We start from the raw sequence: 18,353 nt of genomic DNA on the forward strand, positions 1-18,353 counted from the left end.
CTAGACGTCCTTTCCTTATGCCTCCCGCCTGTAGTCTACAGAACTACAGCTTCTTTTTCTCTTTTGGGATTTCATAATTTCTATTTTTCTTTTCAACCAACAGAGGAAAAACCAGATTCTAAACAGACATGATCATGTCAAGGAAAAAAAGGTTTTCTTTTTTTTTTTGGAGAAAAGAGGGTGGTGAGAGTGCTAGGCGCACTAGCAGACATATGGGTCCCATCATCATCACTCCCTCCACCATTCCCCCCAACCTACCTTCCTGCCTTTTGCCTGTCCTATACTTCAGTCTCTCTCTATCCCTCCCTCCCAAAAACAAGCCTTTTCTTTTTTCCCTCTCAAACTACGTCTTAGTTCTTCACCTGTGCAAGTCTTCAACTTTCTTAATTTTCTTGCTTGGTTGTGATGGAAGGTGGCTTAGTTTTACTTGGTGGTGGTGGTGGTGGTGGTAGTGGCAGTGGTGGTGGTTCTTCTGGGGTTTCTACGAATGAGTCAGCAGTGTCAAAAGTGGAGGTTGTTTCTGAGGCAAGTTCATATCCAGCTGAGAGTGAGCTGGAGCTAGGCCTGGGGCTGAGCCTTGGTGGTAGTGGTGGTGCTACGGGGAAGACTAAGGTCGGTACTTCTTCATGGGGCGAGTGTGGTAGAATCTTGACTGCAAAGGACTTCCCTTCAGTGGTTTCTCATAGAGCTAATAATGGTGGTCCTTCTGTTTCTGTTTCTGGGACCAAGAGAGCTGCTGAGTCTGTCTCTCATGAGGGTGGATCTCCGACTGGTGTCAGGTTTGTTCATTGAGACTTGTTTTCTTTTCTTTCATCAATATCATTGCTTGTATGCCAGGTAACTATAACAAGTATAGAGGAAAATAAGAAAAAGAAATTCTTGAATTTTGTTACTGGCTTTTTGGCATAACTAGTTAGTTAAAGTTAGAGTCTTTGGTTCCATTTGAAATGTCTAGTAGTTTGTTTTGCTTTCCTACTTAGTTTGTTTAACAATCAAGCTGAATATGATGTTAAATTTCATTGCTTCTCTATCCCCTGTTATTTAGTTCCATGATGTCTTTTACTGGCTATTTGTCTGGCTTATTTTAAGTTTTTAAAGAATTAATTGAAAAAGAAAAGCCTTCAAATGAAAAAAGGAAAAAATAAATAAAGCTGCTCTATCCATGGTTTTGAGCATTATAATGGTTAAGGGGTTCAATGATCTCTATTGTATAGTATCTGAGATCTTATATCACTCATTTGTGGTATATCCTCTTTGTTGTATACAAACTTTCCTATGTTTATCTTTGGCAAATATTTCCTCTTTAATTAGTTAGATTATTTATTGTTCCATATGGTTCTTTTGGCAGCAGTCAAGTTGTGGGATGGCCACCCATAAGGGCTTATAGGATGAATAGCTTGGTTAACCAAGCAAAGGCTCCAAGAGCTGAAGATGATGGAATTGGGGAAAAGGATAAAGCCAAGGATTCTTTTAAAAAGAAACCTTACAATGGTAACAAAATCAATTCTGCTGTTAATGAAAAAGGGCATCTTGGGTTTGTTAAGGTAAATATGGATGGAATTCCAATAGGAAGGAAGGTGGATTTGAATGCTCATTCATGCTATGAGAGTTTGGCCCAAGCACTGGAAGATATGTTTCTTAGATCTGCTCCAACTATTAACTCAATTGGTAAGTTCCCTTTCCATGTTCTGTTTTTCAGAATTTTGACATGTGAACAAATAAAGGATTTTGTTCTCTTCAATTGAAATAAAAGGTCCTCTATAATTGTGTTCTTGTGCAAGTTATTCTGGTAGACTGATTTCTGATTGACCATATTTTGTTAACAACCAAAGAGTGGTTTGCTTTACGTTCTTCTCCGCATTCTATGAAGATGTTAAAGTGATCTTTTTAAGGAATTCATCATAGACGAGCTATGTATATGTTGTTATTTGTGTTTGTGATTGTAAGTGACATTACCCTTTTGTAGGTGCAGAGAAGGAACAAGTAACGAAGCCCTCTAAGCTTTTGGATGGATCATCTGAATTTGTTCTGACTTATGAAGACAAAGAGGGAGACTGGATGCTTGTAGGAGATGTCCCATGGAGGTATGCTGCTATCTTTTGCTAATTGTAAATGTCCATGATGAGAGAGAGAATAAAGGTGGGCAGAGGGGGTGGGGACATGCAATGGAAGTTTATGAAAACCCTTGGGCCTTCACCATCCTTTCAAAAGCAATAGAAGGCCAAAAAAGAAGAAAGAATGGAAAGTACTTTGATTTGATTTCCATGTTATGATGCTCATAGTATGCTTTTTGTTTCTTGTCGTATTTCAGGATGTTTCTCAGCTCAGTCAGAAGGCTCCGAATCATGAGGACATCTGAGGCCAATGGACTTGGTATGTAGAAAAAGCACAATAAACAATTTTTTGTACTTATTTGGTTTTACAGTGTTTTTCCTTCTCTTTGGATTCTAAGTCTTGTTATTCATTTGTTGCAGCTCCAAGATTTCATGATAGGAATGAAAGGCAAAGAAGCAAGCCCATTTAGCATCATTGCCATCTGTCATTTAAATTCCAGAAAGATGAAAAGAGAATCCACAGCTTGAAAACACAGAAGCTAAAGGAAACTAGAGAAGTTGATGAGTTGAAGCATTTTGCCAAGATTGGTTTCTCACTGCTTGTTAGAGTCGTTCTCAAAATCATTACATGGTTCTTGCTGCTTTTTGGTTTTTGTTAGGTCATATTCAATTTAGTTTTCGCCCTTTATATAGTGCCATCATACAGTCCTGCGACCTTGACTGAATGCTGTTTTGTCATACTGTAAATATGGGAGTACTTGAAATCTTAGAGTGTTTTGAGTTTTGCTGCAATCAAGCAGCTCAGATTTACTTTTGTGATAGAAGAAATGGTTGTGTGATTCTGATGTCGTGTTCCCCTCCTGTTTGGTTGGCCATGTTTTCTTTATGTTATACTTTAATCTGAAGTCCTGAGTGTTTTATTATTGGCAGATTTGGCATACACAATCTGATTAATTGAATCTTTTGCGGCAGAATCAAAGCTGTCCTAACCACTCTTAACTTCTAAGCTTACCTGAAGTTGTTATTGCATGGAGGACTCAGGCTCTAACATCACCCTGAAATAAAACTCCGGAATGCTACCATTACCTGTAGCTTTCTTTGTAAAACGAAAACAACCCATGTATCACTTCAAGATGTTCAACACAATCTTAAACTTTCAGTTTCTTGTGTATAAATGGTCATTTTCCATTCCCATCTCTACTTCGAGATGTTCAATATGTGTTCAATAAGGTGTCAAAGCGACATGGCATCACATACCAGAGATATAAAAGAAACGGAGGTAGAACAGAGGAAGCAGGCTATGAGACAGGAAATTATGGAAGAAGCATGGCAACAAAACTTGGTGGGTGGATATGATAATGCTGGCTTTGTCTTAGAACCATCATTGTCTACAGTAAGTGCTGCAGTTACAACCAACAACAATGAATTGTTTCCTAAATCTTGCAATTGTCATGGAACTATTGATGTAATGTAACAACTTCATAACCACAGTACAGTATGATCTCTAACTCAATTATGAAGCATGGTAATGCGATCTCCCAACCATTTTCATTTGGACAAATACAATTGAAATAGCATGTTAAAACTCCCTGATCCTTCCAAGTCCTAAATGAAAGTTCATATCCATGTTTCTTTCATCTCGATGGGAAGAGGACAAATGAGATTTTTGAGCTTCAATAACATTGGTTGAGACTGAGAGGTTGAAGAGGACAAAGAAATGAAAATCCTTTTTTGAGGTCTAATCAGTGATTTGAAGCCATGTTTTTTCAGGGTCTAATCAGTGATTTGAAGCCATAAAACCTTCAGGATGAGAAACAACAAACTTATCCACAAGCTGGAGTTACTGAAAAGAAAGAAACATTACAATACTCTGGTTTTGAAACATTGACAGTGAAAAGTTACTAGGATTAAGCAGATTTCTGATGCCTAAACCAAAGGAATTTTGTGGTGGACAAAAGAGACAAACACTAAAAGCTTTGCAATCATAGGAAAATTTATGCAAGTGGTCCTAAATATTTCATTTTGCCAACCAATTTGCTACAGTTTTTAGGTCAAGTCCTTGAAAGAAAAAAAAGTTGTTTCTGGTGCTTGATCCAATCGAATGTAATCTAAGGCATGAGAGCTATACGATACTGCTCATAAGAAATGGGGACACACTTGGTGCTTAAGATTATGCAATCATTTTGATTTTGACTGCAGATTACTAGCCATTGATTTATGATGGTGGTGTCCCATTAGCATAATGACTTTCTTTTAATTGATTGAGATACAACTGTTCTCTACTATGGCTCTCATGCTTAGCTCTGTGCAACTTTTCTCTTCTATTCTCGAATGCTCCTTCCTGGTTTCTCTATCTTGCAAAAACAAAGAAAGCCTCGTGTATTTATGAAGATCTTTCACCTTGAGGATGTCTTCTTTCCCATGCCTTTTCAACCTTTTTCCTTCTCAACTTAGCAATGAAAGTTAAAATCCAAGACCCACTATCCAAAGCACATTCCTTTGTTTTTGTCCCAGAGCTTGTTTTTTCATGTAGCCTCATGCAAAACACAAATAATAGCATTGGAACCCCCAACAGCTGGAAAGGGCTTTAATCATCCATATCATCTCATCAATATTTTTGGCTCCACCTGCAATCCTAGGAAGCTCTTGATTGCCTGTAACAGAAAAGATGGTTCACTATTATGTTCAATTGAGTGTTGAGACATTTCAATGAGTAAAAGCGTATGTTAGATCATTATCTTTAATTCCATCTCTGCTGTATATTCAGGGCAGTATATGGCGGACAATATGAATTTGTACAAGTGTGGGACAAATGACAAATCCCACTGGTTCAGCATGTGGAGGGCCCCTTGATGCCCATTGCATGATTTCTCCACGTTGTTAGATAGAGCTTTCTGCAATTTAGAGCAGTCAATTAGAGGCTAGCTGGTTTGCATTTTGCTTATTACTACAAGGCATATGAAATATGTAGTGGTGTTTCAAGACAGGGAAAGGAGAATTTAGTAGCATGGCAAGCTGGCCCCATGAGTTTGGTTAAATGTAAAAACTTCTGCAGCCAATATGTTGTAAATGCTGATCACATCAAATTTGATCAAGATTTTTTTTTTTTTGAAAATTAAGCATTTCATTCATTAACCAGGGATGAGCAATTTCCTGTAAGAAAACCAGTTCAGCTCCAGATTTTAATTTACTATCATATCAACTTGAAATCCAGGCTTTACAAAAAGAACACAAAGCAGAGGTATCCCATCCATTCCCTAAACAAACAACCCATATATATTATAAGTTTTATCAAGACAACATAGTATATCTCAAATATTAGGAAAAAGGGTCCATAAATAACCATTTTTGGGTCACAAATGCTCCATATATATTTCAAAATACTGCTTAGACTTAGGAAGAAGGAAAGAAATAATGCTTCCAATAAGTTTGGATTACCATACCATTTACAGCTTCACACTCCAAACTATAGGGAATGAATGATAAGCTCTTTTTCATCCAACTTTCCATTTTCTATCCCTTCCCTTTGCTTATTTTCAGTTTTTGGTTCTTCAATTCATCGCCTCTTTGGTGATATGGTTCATCTCAGACTAGATACTTTGGTAGAATTTTTCATTTAAGTGATGAAAATCATCACATATAATAAGATATTCTTATCACTAACAAGTCCTTTTCCTTGTGCAAGCTTCCTGAACTATTCTGCTACTATATAGTACACATTAGTGCTATTAAAGCTGAAGAAATGTCATGAAAACAACATATTAAAGTATTTACACAACACTACCCAGCACCTCAGCTGCATCTCTGTCTACCTCTCTCTGGACTTAGAAGTAGTACAAAATACAAAATACTCATAAAATATCATGCTGGTCCCATTTCTACTGCAAAAACTCCCTTGGATCAGTGATATAACCAGTCAAAGCAGAGGCAGCTGCTGTGTATGGGGAAGCAAGATATATCTGGCCTTCCTTATGTCCCATCCGACCAGGGAAGTTTCTATTTGTTGTTGAGACACAGACCTGCAAGGTTGATCCCATTCAAATTATTGCATTAATAAGAGCAAACAGAATAGTATAAATGGTTGCTACTGTCCTTCCAAGTTTAGGTTTTAAGAGATTCAATGTCCTCAGTCCTGACACCATTTCTTGTTTTGGTAAATCATCCTTCACGTTATATAACTATAGTAGAAAGTAAAAAAGAATTCTTCTTGTTGAAGGTCGGGAAGAAGACAACTTGCCTGAGCTTCATTCATGCGTGCATATGTGTCTTTAGGGCCACCCATACAAGCAGCACAACTAGGGCTTGCAGGTGTATCACAGCCAGCTTCTTCGAAAATCTGGGAGCAAGTCTTGCCACCAGATCCTGGTACAGTGACAGTATATATGTCCATCCAAACCTGCCAATTTACCATGTTAATAATAAGGAACATTCATTTATTGTTATAGCAAGTTGAATGATGCTTTTCTTTAACATTAATGATACAGCTTCATACACCTTTTGGGTAGCAGGAACAAGGAATGTGGGGACTTTGACCTTTCTGCCCTGCAGTTCAGACAAATCAGATTGTCACTGTCTCTAAGCCTACCATTCAAAACAGTTGCCAACTTGTAGCAACAATGTGAAAAATGTGACGGCGATTGTACAGAACAAAACATATTGATTCTCATACAGAAGATGATGCTTAATGCTATAATGTTGGATCTCTTTATCTCTCTCTGTCTCTAAAACTGAAAAGGATGAGAAATGGTAATATATGATTCTTACTGAGGCTAAAAAGACTTTGGCAGCAGCAAGAAAATCTTCTGTTTTGCCACCAGTACAAGATCCAATATAGACTCTGTCAATTTTAATATCTTTGCACTCTCTTGCCAAAGCACGATTATCAGGAGAATGAGGCTGCAAAATTTTTTTTCCATAAATTACTCAAGTATAAGGGCTAATTAACATACACAGAGAAAGAAGAAGAAAGAGAAGTAAAACAGCAACTTTTATGTGACAACCACCTTAGCTACCAAGGGCTCCAACTTTGAGACAGCAAATCTGAACTCTGAAAGAAAACTGAAAGCCAGAAGATATGAATAAGTAAGTTCACTTATTCGAATGCAGCTCCATGCAGGAAAGGAAACGACTAATTGATGCCAACTGCAACCACTATGTTTATGAAAATCATTTATCAAAGTTGCTACTGTCAGATCTTCTCTACCAGACAGCTCCTAAGAATTTAGCAAAGCTTTCCCCAATGTGAACTAGAAAAGGACAGAACCAAATTAACATATAGATTCAGAAAATGTCCATTTTGATTCACATCAAAGGTACTAAAAAATAAAAACTACAAGCAAGATAGAAAAATAGGAACTGATGTCTTGAAATATATAACTCTACCTTGCTTGTGCATCACTATAAAGTGGTTCGTATGGCACAGATGTTTTATCCTGTGCAAAGCAAAAGATATAACTCCATAAGCCACTGCTAGGCAAGACAACAGAAATAGACATACAAAGAGGAAAACTTTGTTGGATGAATACACATTGATCTAAGCAGTGAAATTGGGACCAAATACATTCAATGAGTTTTGCACTTACCTCAAGGTACTTAAATGTAGTACTATCAGTAGAAACAACACCATTCTTTCCACCAGCTTCAATAACCATATTGCATAATGTCATCCGTTCTTCCATCTACACAGTACAAGTGATCAGAACAATTGAATTCATGATTTGTACCGTTGAAATGAACTAACTTAGAATTTTTCCAATGACTGAATTGGATCATTTCAAGCTCACTTACACTTAAACTTTCAACAGTTGTGCCAATGAACTCCATGGATTTATATGTTGCACCGGCTACAGAAATTTCACCAATGATCTGCAAAATGGAAACCATTCTTGGGGTACAAAGCAGAACAACTGCCTTACTCATTCTATGATCTACCAATATACCAATAAATAAGAACATTATGCATCACAAACGAGAGTCGTATTTCGACAAGACTAGATATTGACTTCATAGTTGTCAAAAAGAAACAATTGCCCGAGAAAATAATTGAACTTACCTGCAAAATCAAATCCTTTGCAAGCAAATAATGAGGCATTTCACCATCCATCACAAACCTCAAAGTTTGTGGTACCTGCAAGTGTCATGCAACAAAACCCCACATTACTATAATATCAGCCCTCACTCGGAGAAAACATCAATAGCCATTCCCAGAAGAAAGACTTGAAATAGATAATCATCAGATAAAACATATAGATGCCTAAAGTAACAAACATGAAAAACCACTCAACAAACAGCTAGAATGCCAAAATCCTTCTACAACTTTGGTAAATGAATTTGAATCCTCTTAAAACCCTTTCATTTAGTAAAAAGAAATAATGTCGAGATATCTATTGGGAAATGTAACTCTAAGAAGCAGCCAGTGTAGCCAAATACAATGTCTAATCCATCTGGGGAATGAAATAGCAAAGCAATGAAATTAGATGAGCTAAATTTAATTGCAATACTAGTAGAAAACTAATGGCAAACAGAGAATGTTTTTCTTTCTTGAAAATTAATGGCAAATAGAGATTGTGAGCAACAAAATAAGAAACACATTTCAGCAACTGAAACCTTAAAGTAATCAAACCTTGAGCAAAAGCTTCCCGGTGCCTAATACAAAACCTGCTTCAGTATTTCCAATTCCTGTAGCAAACTGACCAAATGCTCCAGCAGTACAGGTATGAGAATCTGTCCCTAACAAAACCTGAAGGCAGAAGTAAAGAACATATCAGCCGTTTGGCAGCATGAGGTTTAAATTAAAGTAGAGTATTAATAATTTCAACGATTTTAGTATAAGAATCATTACCTCTCCAGGTCTACAATGACCTTCTTGAGCAAGTGCAACATGGCATACTCCTTTGTAGTTGGGGTTAGCCTGCAATGGTATGAATTAGAAATGAGTTTACTGTCAATAAACAGAGAGTATATACTAAATTCCTCAGAATAGTGGACTAGAAAACGGAACTACAGGGGTCAAGAGTGTCATACCTTAAAATTACTAAGATCTTTAATATCATAAAAGTACTTGATATTTTGCTCCATGGAAAACTCCCTCAAGATATCCACATTACGATTTGCACGTTCATCACTTGTGAATATATAATGGTCAGGTATAACAACAATCTTTTCACGGTCCCAAAGCTTCAATACAAGAATGATGGTAGTTAATTATTGAATTCAGCCTCTGCAAATAGCCAGCTCTAAACATGCATGCCCACACACACAAGCTCCACTATACCAATACAACCACCTCATAATGAAGTTGCCATGTTGAAGGAAATGTGAAGCATTTTTTATGGAAATGGAACAAGTAAATATTAACATAGGAGAAAACAGGGCAATCACTTTCACATCTTGAACAGTAAAGAAATGAGAAGAAGTTTATCGCAGTGACATGGTTATGGTCACTTCATCAAATTAAAAGGTTCTGCTGTGAAATGAAGATGTAAACACACAAAAAGCCAATTATTTGTAGGTAAACAGCATATAGGTAAACCAACTGAAAAGAAAAAGAAAAAGAAAATGAATAAGTTAGTAGAGCGATCCAAACAAGTGTATGAATAAACTACACTAAGAATATAATAATTAAGGTACCTTAGCATCTTCACCAAATTCTTTCTTGAAGATACCAATGGAACCAGGACCACTAATATCATTAGTCATGAATACATCAACGTTAACCCAAACGTTGTCACCTGGTCTCAGCTGGGGCTTCTCAGAGGCCCTAGCAAGAATCTTTTCTGTCATAGTCATTGGAGACTTGACCTGAAATCCAAAAGCAAAAATGAAATTAAGAAATACAATAATGAAAACTCAATAATCAATCGATAGACATGACATCCATGGTTCAGAAAAAAGAAAAAACTAACTGAGCCTGTGGTGGCAGGTTTGTGCTCTGATTGTTGTGGTGCCATGACCATCCCAATATTCTTGGAAACTGGTTTCTTGCATTTGTAAATGGTTTGTGATGTTGAAGCGAAGGCAGAGGGGCTCAAATCTTTCTGGTCGATTAACAAAAAGATCAAGCTCAAAACATGGACTAGTAATCATTAACAATAAAAGAAAAACAGACATGGAGTAAAGGAAACTTTGATAACTCTGTGAAACTACTTACCTTGTTATTGAACAAGCAAAACATTGGGTGTGGAAAACCCACCGAAGATGCCATGATCACGGATCAGTTAATTCCTTCCCAGGAACGACCTTTTTTGGTTAATAATCAGAGTAATGTAATGTAAAACAGGCGGCTTTTTCTGTTTGATTGGTGACAAAAAAAAAATGGAGAGAACGTCAAACACGACTTTGACGGAGAACACAGTGAGAGATATTTCTGGGATGTGTTCATCTCAGCTGCAGAACTGGTGGGGCCTGGGGTGTGTTCATCTCGGCTACAGAACTGGCGGAGCCCTCTTGAAAAGTCTGCAGCCACCTCATGCAGAAAACATGCAAAACAATTTCAGTCGAAGCCCTAGTCTGCTTATTTGGGCTCCACTATAATCTGCCAACGATCCAAGGAAGCTTATATCAAGTTTCCAAACGCAGAAAAAGAACATTATTTTGTTAAGTATTTTCCCGAGTAGTCTAAGTTAATCCTTTTTCTGTCATTTCACTTCCTTGCATGACTCAGACATGAATTAGTATGGAACATTTGTCCTATCATTCTTTTACCATTGTTGGACCATTTTTCAGCAGATTCCCTTTTGGTCTTTATGATCGTCCAGCTGTGGTTCAAGTTAGTAAGTGTGATTTCCTCAGTCTTCTCTGCTAGAACCCTAAACCAGTTTGGCCTGTCCCACTTAAGAGCTGGCAGGGAAAACCCGAGGGAAGCTTTAGGCCCGGTTCAAACTATATTCTGTAACTTCCCCAACAAAGTAAAGTTATTGCTTAATATTGATGAAAATGAAAGAGGTTCTCCAAGCAGAACTTCACATTTCAAATAGCAGGAAAATTGTTCTTATAGGTGTTTTTCGTCCAAGTGAACAAATACTAATAATCCAGAATCTCCTGTTCGGATACTCGCACAAACATCCTTCACCATGCTACCAAATAACATTATTATTCAAGCTTAAGAAAGAGATGTTCCAATTTTGTATTTCTGGCATAAATACACCAAAAATGAAGAAAGGAGATACTAAACAAAATCTTACATCATTAGCACAATGGTATCCAACACTAGAGCTCCATTTTCTCTCCTGTTATACATTAAACTTATACAAGTTACTCAAAGTCTCTACAGCAAAAACTCCCTTGGATCAGTGACATAACCAGTCAAGGCTGATGCAGCTGCTGTATATGGGGAAGCAAGATATATCTGGCCTTCCTTGTGTCCCATCCGACCAGGGAAGTTCCTGTTTGTTGTGGAGACACAAACCTGCAAGGGTGATCTCGTTAAAACAATTCCTTAATAAGAGCAAAGAAGTGTGCCATTTTCATGAGATTAATCTCTAAATTCTACTCAAAATCCAAAAGGGTAAACCATGGGCAAGAAATTGTATGCTTTTGAAGGTATCCTGCTTGGGAAAGGACAACTTACCTTAGGTTCATTCATGCGTGCATATGTGTCTTTAGGGCCACCCAAACAAGCACCACAGCTAGGGCTTGCAGGTGTATCACAGCCAGCTTCTTCAAATATCTGGGAGCACGTCTTCCCACCAGCTCCTGGTACAGGGAGAGTATATATGTCCAACCAAACCTGCTAATTTTACCAAGTTAATAGGCATATTCTTTCATCATTGCCTCCTTCTTCCTTAATTCTAATTGCAGACCAAATGACATTTAACATTAATAATACCGAATCGTACCTTTTGTGTAGCAGGGACAAGGAATGTGGGAACTTTGACCTTCTTACCCTGCAAGTTCAAGCAAATCAAATTTTTTGAGCTAAAGACAAAGAAGCTGCGACTCAATATATATATATATATGATAAGCTGCAACTCAATTTTGATTCTTGATAATGCAATAATGTTGGAGCTCCCTCTCTCTTATGTTACCTTTCCCCTTTACCCACAGGAATTTCAGTCTCAACTGATTTCAGCATGTAAAACAAAAAGGACCAAAAATGGAAACAGGGACTCTTACTGAAGCTAGAAACACTTTAGCAGCAGCAAGAAAATCTTCTGTTTTTCCACCAGTACAAGATCCAATATACACTCTGTCAATTTTAACATCTTTGCATTCTCTTGCCAGAGCACGATTATCAGGAGAATGTGGCTGCAAAATACAATTAAAATATTACTGCAGTATTAGGACATGCATACACAAGAGAAGATGAAGAAGAAGAAGTAAAAAGAAACTTTTATGAGATAATCTCTAGTAAAGAGAAACAGGATAGGGAGAAGGGGGTGGAGGTGGATACAGAAAAAAGAGCCCATTAGTTGACTTCATAGAGAAACCCACCTTAGCCACCAAGGGCTCCAATTTTGAGATATCAAATCTGTACTCGGAAAGAAAACTGAAAGCCAGAAGATGAAAATATATAAGCACTCATCTTAATGCAGTTCCAAGCATGAAGTGACACAACAAACCATGTAAGAACATAAAACCAACATCCTATTTCTTTTCTCAAATACCATTATATAAAGGTATAAATCATGGTGACACATACTGATACTTACATAACTAATTGTATTTATACAATCATTTTATTCAAATCTGATATAAATTTTCATATGAGAGAACAATAACTCAAAGAATGACACCACTCTCCCACCAAACCAAATGAAACAACAGCATACAAGAGCGTAATAATAAGAAATGATATCTTGATTAGCCATTTAATCATAAAAGTCTACCTTGCTTGTGCATCACTATAAACTGGTTCATATGGCACAGATGTTTTATCCTGTGCAAAGCAGAAGATATAACCCCATAAGCCACTGCTAGGCAGGAAAGCAGCAATAAATATTCAAAGCAAACAACTTCGTTGCAAGAGTACATGTTGATCCAAGCAGTAAATTGGACCAAATACAATCAAGTATGCACTCACCTCAAGGTACTTAAATGTAGTACTATCGGCAGGAACAACACCATTCTTTCCACCAGCTTCAACAACCATATTGCATAAAGTCATACGTTCTTCCATCTAGCCAGTATAAGCAATCAGAAAAATTAACTTCATGCTTTCTTTCAGAGAGAAAATAATCCAACTCAAAAGACTTTTAAAGACATAACTTTATATCAGTTTGGGTCATTTCAAACTCACTTACGTTTAAACTTTCAACAGTTGTTCCAACAAACTCCATGGATTTATATGTTGCACCAGCTACAGATATTTCACCAATGATCTGCAAAATATCAACCATTTTATTAGAAAACAGAACAAAAAGCTACACTCATTCTATGACCTACCAATATATGGATAAAAATATTATGCAACATGAACAAGATTAATATACCCACGAGAGCACAGTTATGACTTCCTGCTCACCAAAACAGTACAAGTGCCTGACAATATATGAACTTACCTGTAAAATCAAATCCTTTGCAAGCAAATAGTGAGGCATTTCACCATCCATCACAAATCTCAAAGTCGGTGGCACCTGCAATTGAACATGTAACAAAACCATATGTAAGTATTACACCATCTGATCCACTGTTTGTACATGCCTTCAAAATTCATACAAACCATCAACATCCATTCACAAAAGAAAAACTCAAGATAATTATCATATAAAACCTTTATATGCCTAAATCAAAAAACATGGAGTGAAAAACCACTCATCAAGCCACTGAAACTTTGCCAAAAAAATCCTTCAATGACTTCGGTTAACAAAGTTAGATCATCTTAAACACTATCATTTAGTAAAAAATGTCAATAATTTTATGGAAAAATGTAACTCTAAGAAGCAGATAAGGTAGCCAAATACAATGCCTGACTAATTAGTGAAGGAAAAAAGAGTGATATTGAGGAAAGGAGAACATTTGACAAGTTACAAAACTAGCAGAAACCCAAATGAATATCAAGGAATGCACAAAAGAAGATAAGAAACATGTTTAATCAAGTGTAACATTACAGCATAGTTAACGAACCTTGAGCAGAAGCTTCCCAGTGCCCAAGACAAAGCCTGCATCTGTATTTCCTATTCCTGTAGCAAATTGACCAAATGCTCCAGCAGTACAGGTGTGAGAATCTGTCCCTAACAAAACCTGAAGGCAGCAGTAAAGAACTTAACAGCAGTTCGGAAACATAAGCCATAAATTGAAGTTTAACAATTCAACAATTTTGGTAAAATATTGATACCTCCCCAGGCCTGCAGTGACCTTCTTGGGCAAGTGCAACATGGCATACACCTTTATAATCAGGGTTAGCCTGCAATGTTATGAATTATAATTCAGTTTTACATCAATAAACAGAGAATATACCCCGAGTTCCTCAGAATAGTGGATTAGAAAATGAATTGTCAGATCAAGAGTGTCATACCTTAAAATTGCTAAGATCTTTAATATCATAAAAATACTTGATATTTTCCTCCTTGCAAAAATCCCTCAAAATATCCACATTACGATTTGCACGTTCATCACTTGTGAATATATAATGGTCAGGTATAATAACAATCTTTTCACGGTCCCAAACCTTCAATACCAAAATGATGGGACAGTTAATGAATTCAGCCACTGCAAATAGATAGTTGTGAACACACACACACACACACACTCACAAGGCTCTACTCTACCAATGTAATAATTAAGTTACTAAGCTAAAAGAAATGTTAAGTATTTTATAGGGAAACGAAAAAGTACGAGAAACCACCAGAACAAGTTTCCAAGCTTTAACAGTATCCCATCGAGAAGAAACTCACAGCAGTGACATAGCTAGTGTCATTTCATCAAATCACAAAAACACACAAAAAGCTATTTAAAATTCTAATAAACATCATCAAGAGCTCAATTATGCACAAATTAGCCTAAGAGAAAAAAATTAAACCCACCAAAAAGAAAAAAGAAAGCAAGCAAGATAGTAGATGAATCTAATGAATCGAATACCTTAGCATTTTCACCAAATTCTTTCTTAAAGATACCAATGGAACCGGGGCCACAAACATCGTGTGTCATCAGAATATCAACATGAACCCAAACATTATCACCTGGGCTCAACTGTGGTTTCTCAGAGGCCCTGGCAAGAATCTTCTCTGTCATTGTCATTCCAGTCTTCACCTGAAACAGAACACAATAGAAAAAAAAATCAATGAATATCCACTGAACAATCAATAAAAAGAATCAATGAGACTAAAAAAAGGAACTAACAGAGCCAGTGGTGGCTGGTTTACGCTCTGATTGCTGGGGTGCCATGACTGAGACGATTTGCTTGGAAACTTGTTTCTTGCATTTGCGAATAGCAACTTGAGATGTCGAAGGAAAAGCAGAGAAGCCCAAATCTTTCTGGTCAATCAACAGAAAAAAAAGGTTTTTTCTTATTAGTCAAAATAATCAACAAAAATCAAAACCTAGAACGTGGGTAATCAAGAGCACTGACCTTGTTGCTGATGAAGGAAGAAGTTGGAGAAGGAGAAACCAAAGAGGATGCCATTAGACTCAGCCCTACTATTTAATGATCAGAGAAATGTAAAAGGAGGAAAGGGCTGTTGATTTTCTGTATGCTGTCTGAAATAGAGGCGGCGCAAGCGCAGAGAGAAATGTGACGAGCTCTAGCGCAGGGAGTTTGCGGCAGGGAGACTGGTTGTGGTGGCGTGTGGTCAATTGTTGTTTTCGTAAATAGTTCCCAATTAAACGGAATCTTCACAAGATAACAACTACATAGTCGTCACACTACAGCTTCTAAATTTGTCATGATAATGTGGGTTAATTTGCCTTTGGTTGTCACTCGAGTCACGTGCTGGTAATTGGTAACTTGTAACTGAAATTGATAACTTCAATTTGCCTTTCTTTGGGCTGAGTATAAGGCTTAGTTGGGCACTTGGACTTTGTGGCCCTCTCTCTACCAGGAAACAGAAAAACGTTAACTTTCCCTCCCTGGGCTTCAATGCGTTCTCAATCAACCTACTTGACGCTCCCAACTTTCAAAACCCAGAAAAACCCAGTTTTCCCAACCCAACTCCAACGCTTCTTCTTCTCTGAATTTAAGGTACAATCTTCTTTCTTCTTCTCCTTTAATAGTTAAGTCTAAGATTTTATAGCTGGAAGTGCTGGACATGGGCAATTGTTGATCAATTTCTATGCTGAGATGATTGGTTTGAGTTGGGAAATTTGTTTATTGTGATTTGTTCTCACTTTTGTGCGTTGAAAATTGATTTTTGAGACAATCCCACGTCAAAAAGTAGATTTAATTGATGATTATCTATTTGGGGTCTGCCATTGAAGCATTAGTAATGAGTTAATTCTGGGTTCTCTCTTTAATTGCTTTGACTAAATGTTGCACTTTTTTGTCTGAGACTCTGGATTTGTGTTTATTATTTTTAATGTTTGAATGAAGAATTTGAATCAGCTTTCGTATATTTGTAATTTTGGATAACTGGGATTGCCTTTGATTATTAACTTTGCAAGTGAGGGCAAATGATGAAACCCCTTTGTGTTTGATTTTAGAGTTTTTAATTTGTTTTACAGGCTTTCATTTCTGACTATGAGCTTCCTTTTCAAAATTCAATACCTATTGCGCTTGGCTTACTGAAAAATAAACATAGTTCCATTCATATGTTTAATTATTGCTTCCAACTTTTTTTAAGCCAAGTGGTTTCTTCCTCTTTAATATTGGCATTGCACATATTATAGCCTATTCTCGAAGAGAAATTCAAGATGCATGTTTTAAACATTGGGGCCCCCCTTTCCTGTTCATAGTTGATAGACAATCCGATCATTTGAGCTGTTAAAATATCACAGCTCTTAATATATTTGGATTAAGTTGTGCAATATTTCAACAGCTTTCTTTGTTTAATGTTCCAGCAAATCCTGCGGTGGTAAAACAATCTTGAATCTTAGATTGCCTTTTAGAATCTGAAGGAGTTAAATATTATGGAAGCAAATGTTGCACTAGAAGATAAATGTTTTGCTTTATGACAATCTGAAGCTCAGGAAGCTGCATTTGCCATACAGCAGGGCTATTGTAATGGATACAAGCACCAGTGGTGATTCTTTTCCAACTCGATGCAAATGGAGAAAAGTTGCATATGGAGGGATGCAACCTGGTTTTGATGACAATCACACAGATGGCACTTTCCTTGAAGACATGGTCATGAACGCTAATGTTGTTAAAAGGAATATGCTTAAGGTGATGCAAGATTCAGTGTCTATCTCACAATATCTATGCATTGTTGCTCTTGTGGTGCTTGTCTGGACCTACACTCTTAGGTCAACCCTCAATGAAAACTCCCTCTTGCTTCTTGATGTAAGCCTTCTTGGTTCAGGTTTCTTAATTCTCCTATTAACTGAAGAAATGCTCTCCCTCAACCTTCTTTTGCACTATGTCCTCAATGTTTCCTTTTTTACCACTGGTTTGTATGTTTTGGCCCCTATCTACCAAACCTTGACGAGGTCCATTAGCTCTGATTCCATTTGGTCAGTAACTGTTTCACTTCTCTTGCTTCATCTTTTCTTACATGACTATTCTGGATCTACAATAAGAGCTCCAGGGGCTCTTAAGAATCCTAACTTGACTAGTTGTATTTCCTTGAATGCTTCTATCGTTGCTTCAGTTTTCCTAGCATCTCGACTACCATCAAGATTACATGTGTTTGCTATTATGCTATTCTCGTTACAAGTCTTCCTCTTTGCACCATTGGTCACCTATTGTATCAGGAAATATTCTTTTCGCTTGCACCTTCTGTTCTCCTTTGCACTGATGGCTGTGACTTTGACTTTTGTTTATAGCCTGCATCGCCTACTTTTTGTGCTACTGGTGGGAATGTTAGTCTTTGTTAATGTGGTTTGTCCTTACTGGCTTATAAGGATTCAGGAATACAAATTTGAGATCAATGGCCCTTGGGATGAGGCTAAGCTTTGTTTTGACATTACAGATTGAGATCATTTTTGCCACCTTCAGTTATTGAACAGAAATTTTGAAACTTAATAAGAATTCAGTTGCTTGTAAAATTGTCTCCTTTACTTATGTTTAATTTTCAACTGTTAGTTACTATTTAATATGCTTTGCTATAAAATGGGTGGTTCTTTGATACAAAAGATCCTGGCTTAAGTAGCAGGTATTTGCTATTCAATTGTTTCATGCTGAAATCATCAGAAATAAGGTTAATGTACATTCTAAGCTAGCTAAGTAGATGTTGCAACTAACCTTTAATCATGTATTGCATGTTATAA

General features: G+C 37.0%; 4 protein-coding genes across 9 annotated transcripts; 2 read left to right on the forward strand and 2 right to left on the reverse strand.

The window, feature by feature from the left end:
- Nucleotides 285-2,983, forward strand: LOC18603320 (auxin-responsive protein IAA13). Of its 2 annotated transcripts, none has more exons than XM_007035215.2 (5): nt 285-779; nt 1,352-1,668; nt 1,967-2,084; nt 2,312-2,373; nt 2,475-2,983. In XM_007035215.2, exons 1-5 carry the CDS (start codon nt 406-408, stop codon nt 2,522-2,524), a joined length of 921 nt encoding a protein of 306 aa, XP_007035277.2. In that variant the 5' UTR covers nt 285-405; the 3' UTR covers nt 2,525-2,983. The 2 variants fall into 2 exon arrangements, with proteins under 2 accessions (XP_007035277.2, XP_007035278.2); XM_007035216.2 differs by having other exon boundaries at nt 315-779; nt 1,349-1,668.
- Nucleotides 5,653-10,759, reverse strand: LOC18603322 (3-isopropylmalate dehydratase large subunit). 2 transcript variants are annotated; one of them, XM_007035218.2, is made up of 15 exons: nt 10,204-10,759; nt 9,959-10,090; nt 9,684-9,854; nt 9,078-9,230; nt 8,896-8,964; nt 8,677-8,793; nt 8,107-8,181; nt 7,842-7,919; nt 7,637-7,732; nt 7,437-7,486; nt 7,058-7,112; nt 6,819-6,950; nt 6,549-6,596; nt 6,292-6,450; nt 5,653-6,073 (listed from the first exon to the last, which is right to left on the reverse strand). In XM_007035218.2, the coding sequence occupies exons 1-15, from the start codon at nt 10,255-10,257 to the stop codon at nt 5,933-5,935; spliced, it is 1,530 nt and encodes a 509-aa protein (XP_007035280.1). In that variant the 5' UTR covers nt 10,258-10,759; the 3' UTR covers nt 5,653-5,932. The 2 variants fall into 2 exon arrangements, with proteins under 2 accessions (XP_007035280.1, XP_017975166.1); XM_018119677.1 differs by having other exon boundaries at nt 9,959-10,086; nt 10,204-10,755.
- On the reverse strand, nt 11,106-15,807 carry LOC18603323 (3-isopropylmalate dehydratase large subunit). The gene is made up of 15 exons (XM_007035219.2): nt 15,562-15,807; nt 15,333-15,467; nt 15,072-15,242; nt 14,509-14,661; nt 14,329-14,397; nt 14,118-14,234; nt 13,553-13,627; nt 13,295-13,372; nt 13,075-13,170; nt 12,881-12,930; nt 12,486-12,540; nt 12,168-12,299; nt 11,891-11,938; nt 11,623-11,781; nt 11,106-11,460 (listed from the first exon to the last, which is right to left on the reverse strand). The coding sequence occupies exons 1-15, from the start codon at nt 15,613-15,615 to the stop codon at nt 11,320-11,322; spliced, it is 1,533 nt and encodes a 510-aa protein (XP_007035281.2). The 5' UTR covers nt 15,616-15,807; the 3' UTR covers nt 11,106-11,319.
- On the forward strand, nt 15,896-18,143 carry LOC18603324 (putative phosphatidylinositol N-acetylglucosaminyltransferase subunit C). Of its 4 annotated transcripts, none has more exons than XM_007035220.2 (2): nt 15,896-16,170; nt 16,986-18,143. In XM_007035220.2, the coding sequence occupies exon 2, from the start codon at nt 17,149-17,151 to the stop codon at nt 18,058-18,060; it is 912 nt and encodes a 303-aa protein (XP_007035282.1). In that variant the 5' UTR covers nt 15,896-16,170; nt 16,986-17,148; the 3' UTR covers nt 18,061-18,143. The 4 variants fall into 4 exon arrangements, with proteins under 4 accessions (XP_007035282.1, XP_007035283.2, XP_007035284.1 ...); XM_007035221.2 differs by having other exon boundaries at nt 17,110-18,143; XM_007035222.2 differs by having other exon boundaries at nt 17,139-18,143.

The sequence above is a fragment of the Theobroma cacao genome, chromosome 4, assembly GCF_000208745.1.
Source record: "Theobroma cacao cultivar B97-61/B2 chromosome 4, Criollo_cocoa_genome_V2, whole genome shotgun sequence".
Classification (NCBI taxonomy): Eukaryota; Viridiplantae; Streptophyta; class Magnoliopsida; order Malvales; family Malvaceae; genus Theobroma; species Theobroma cacao.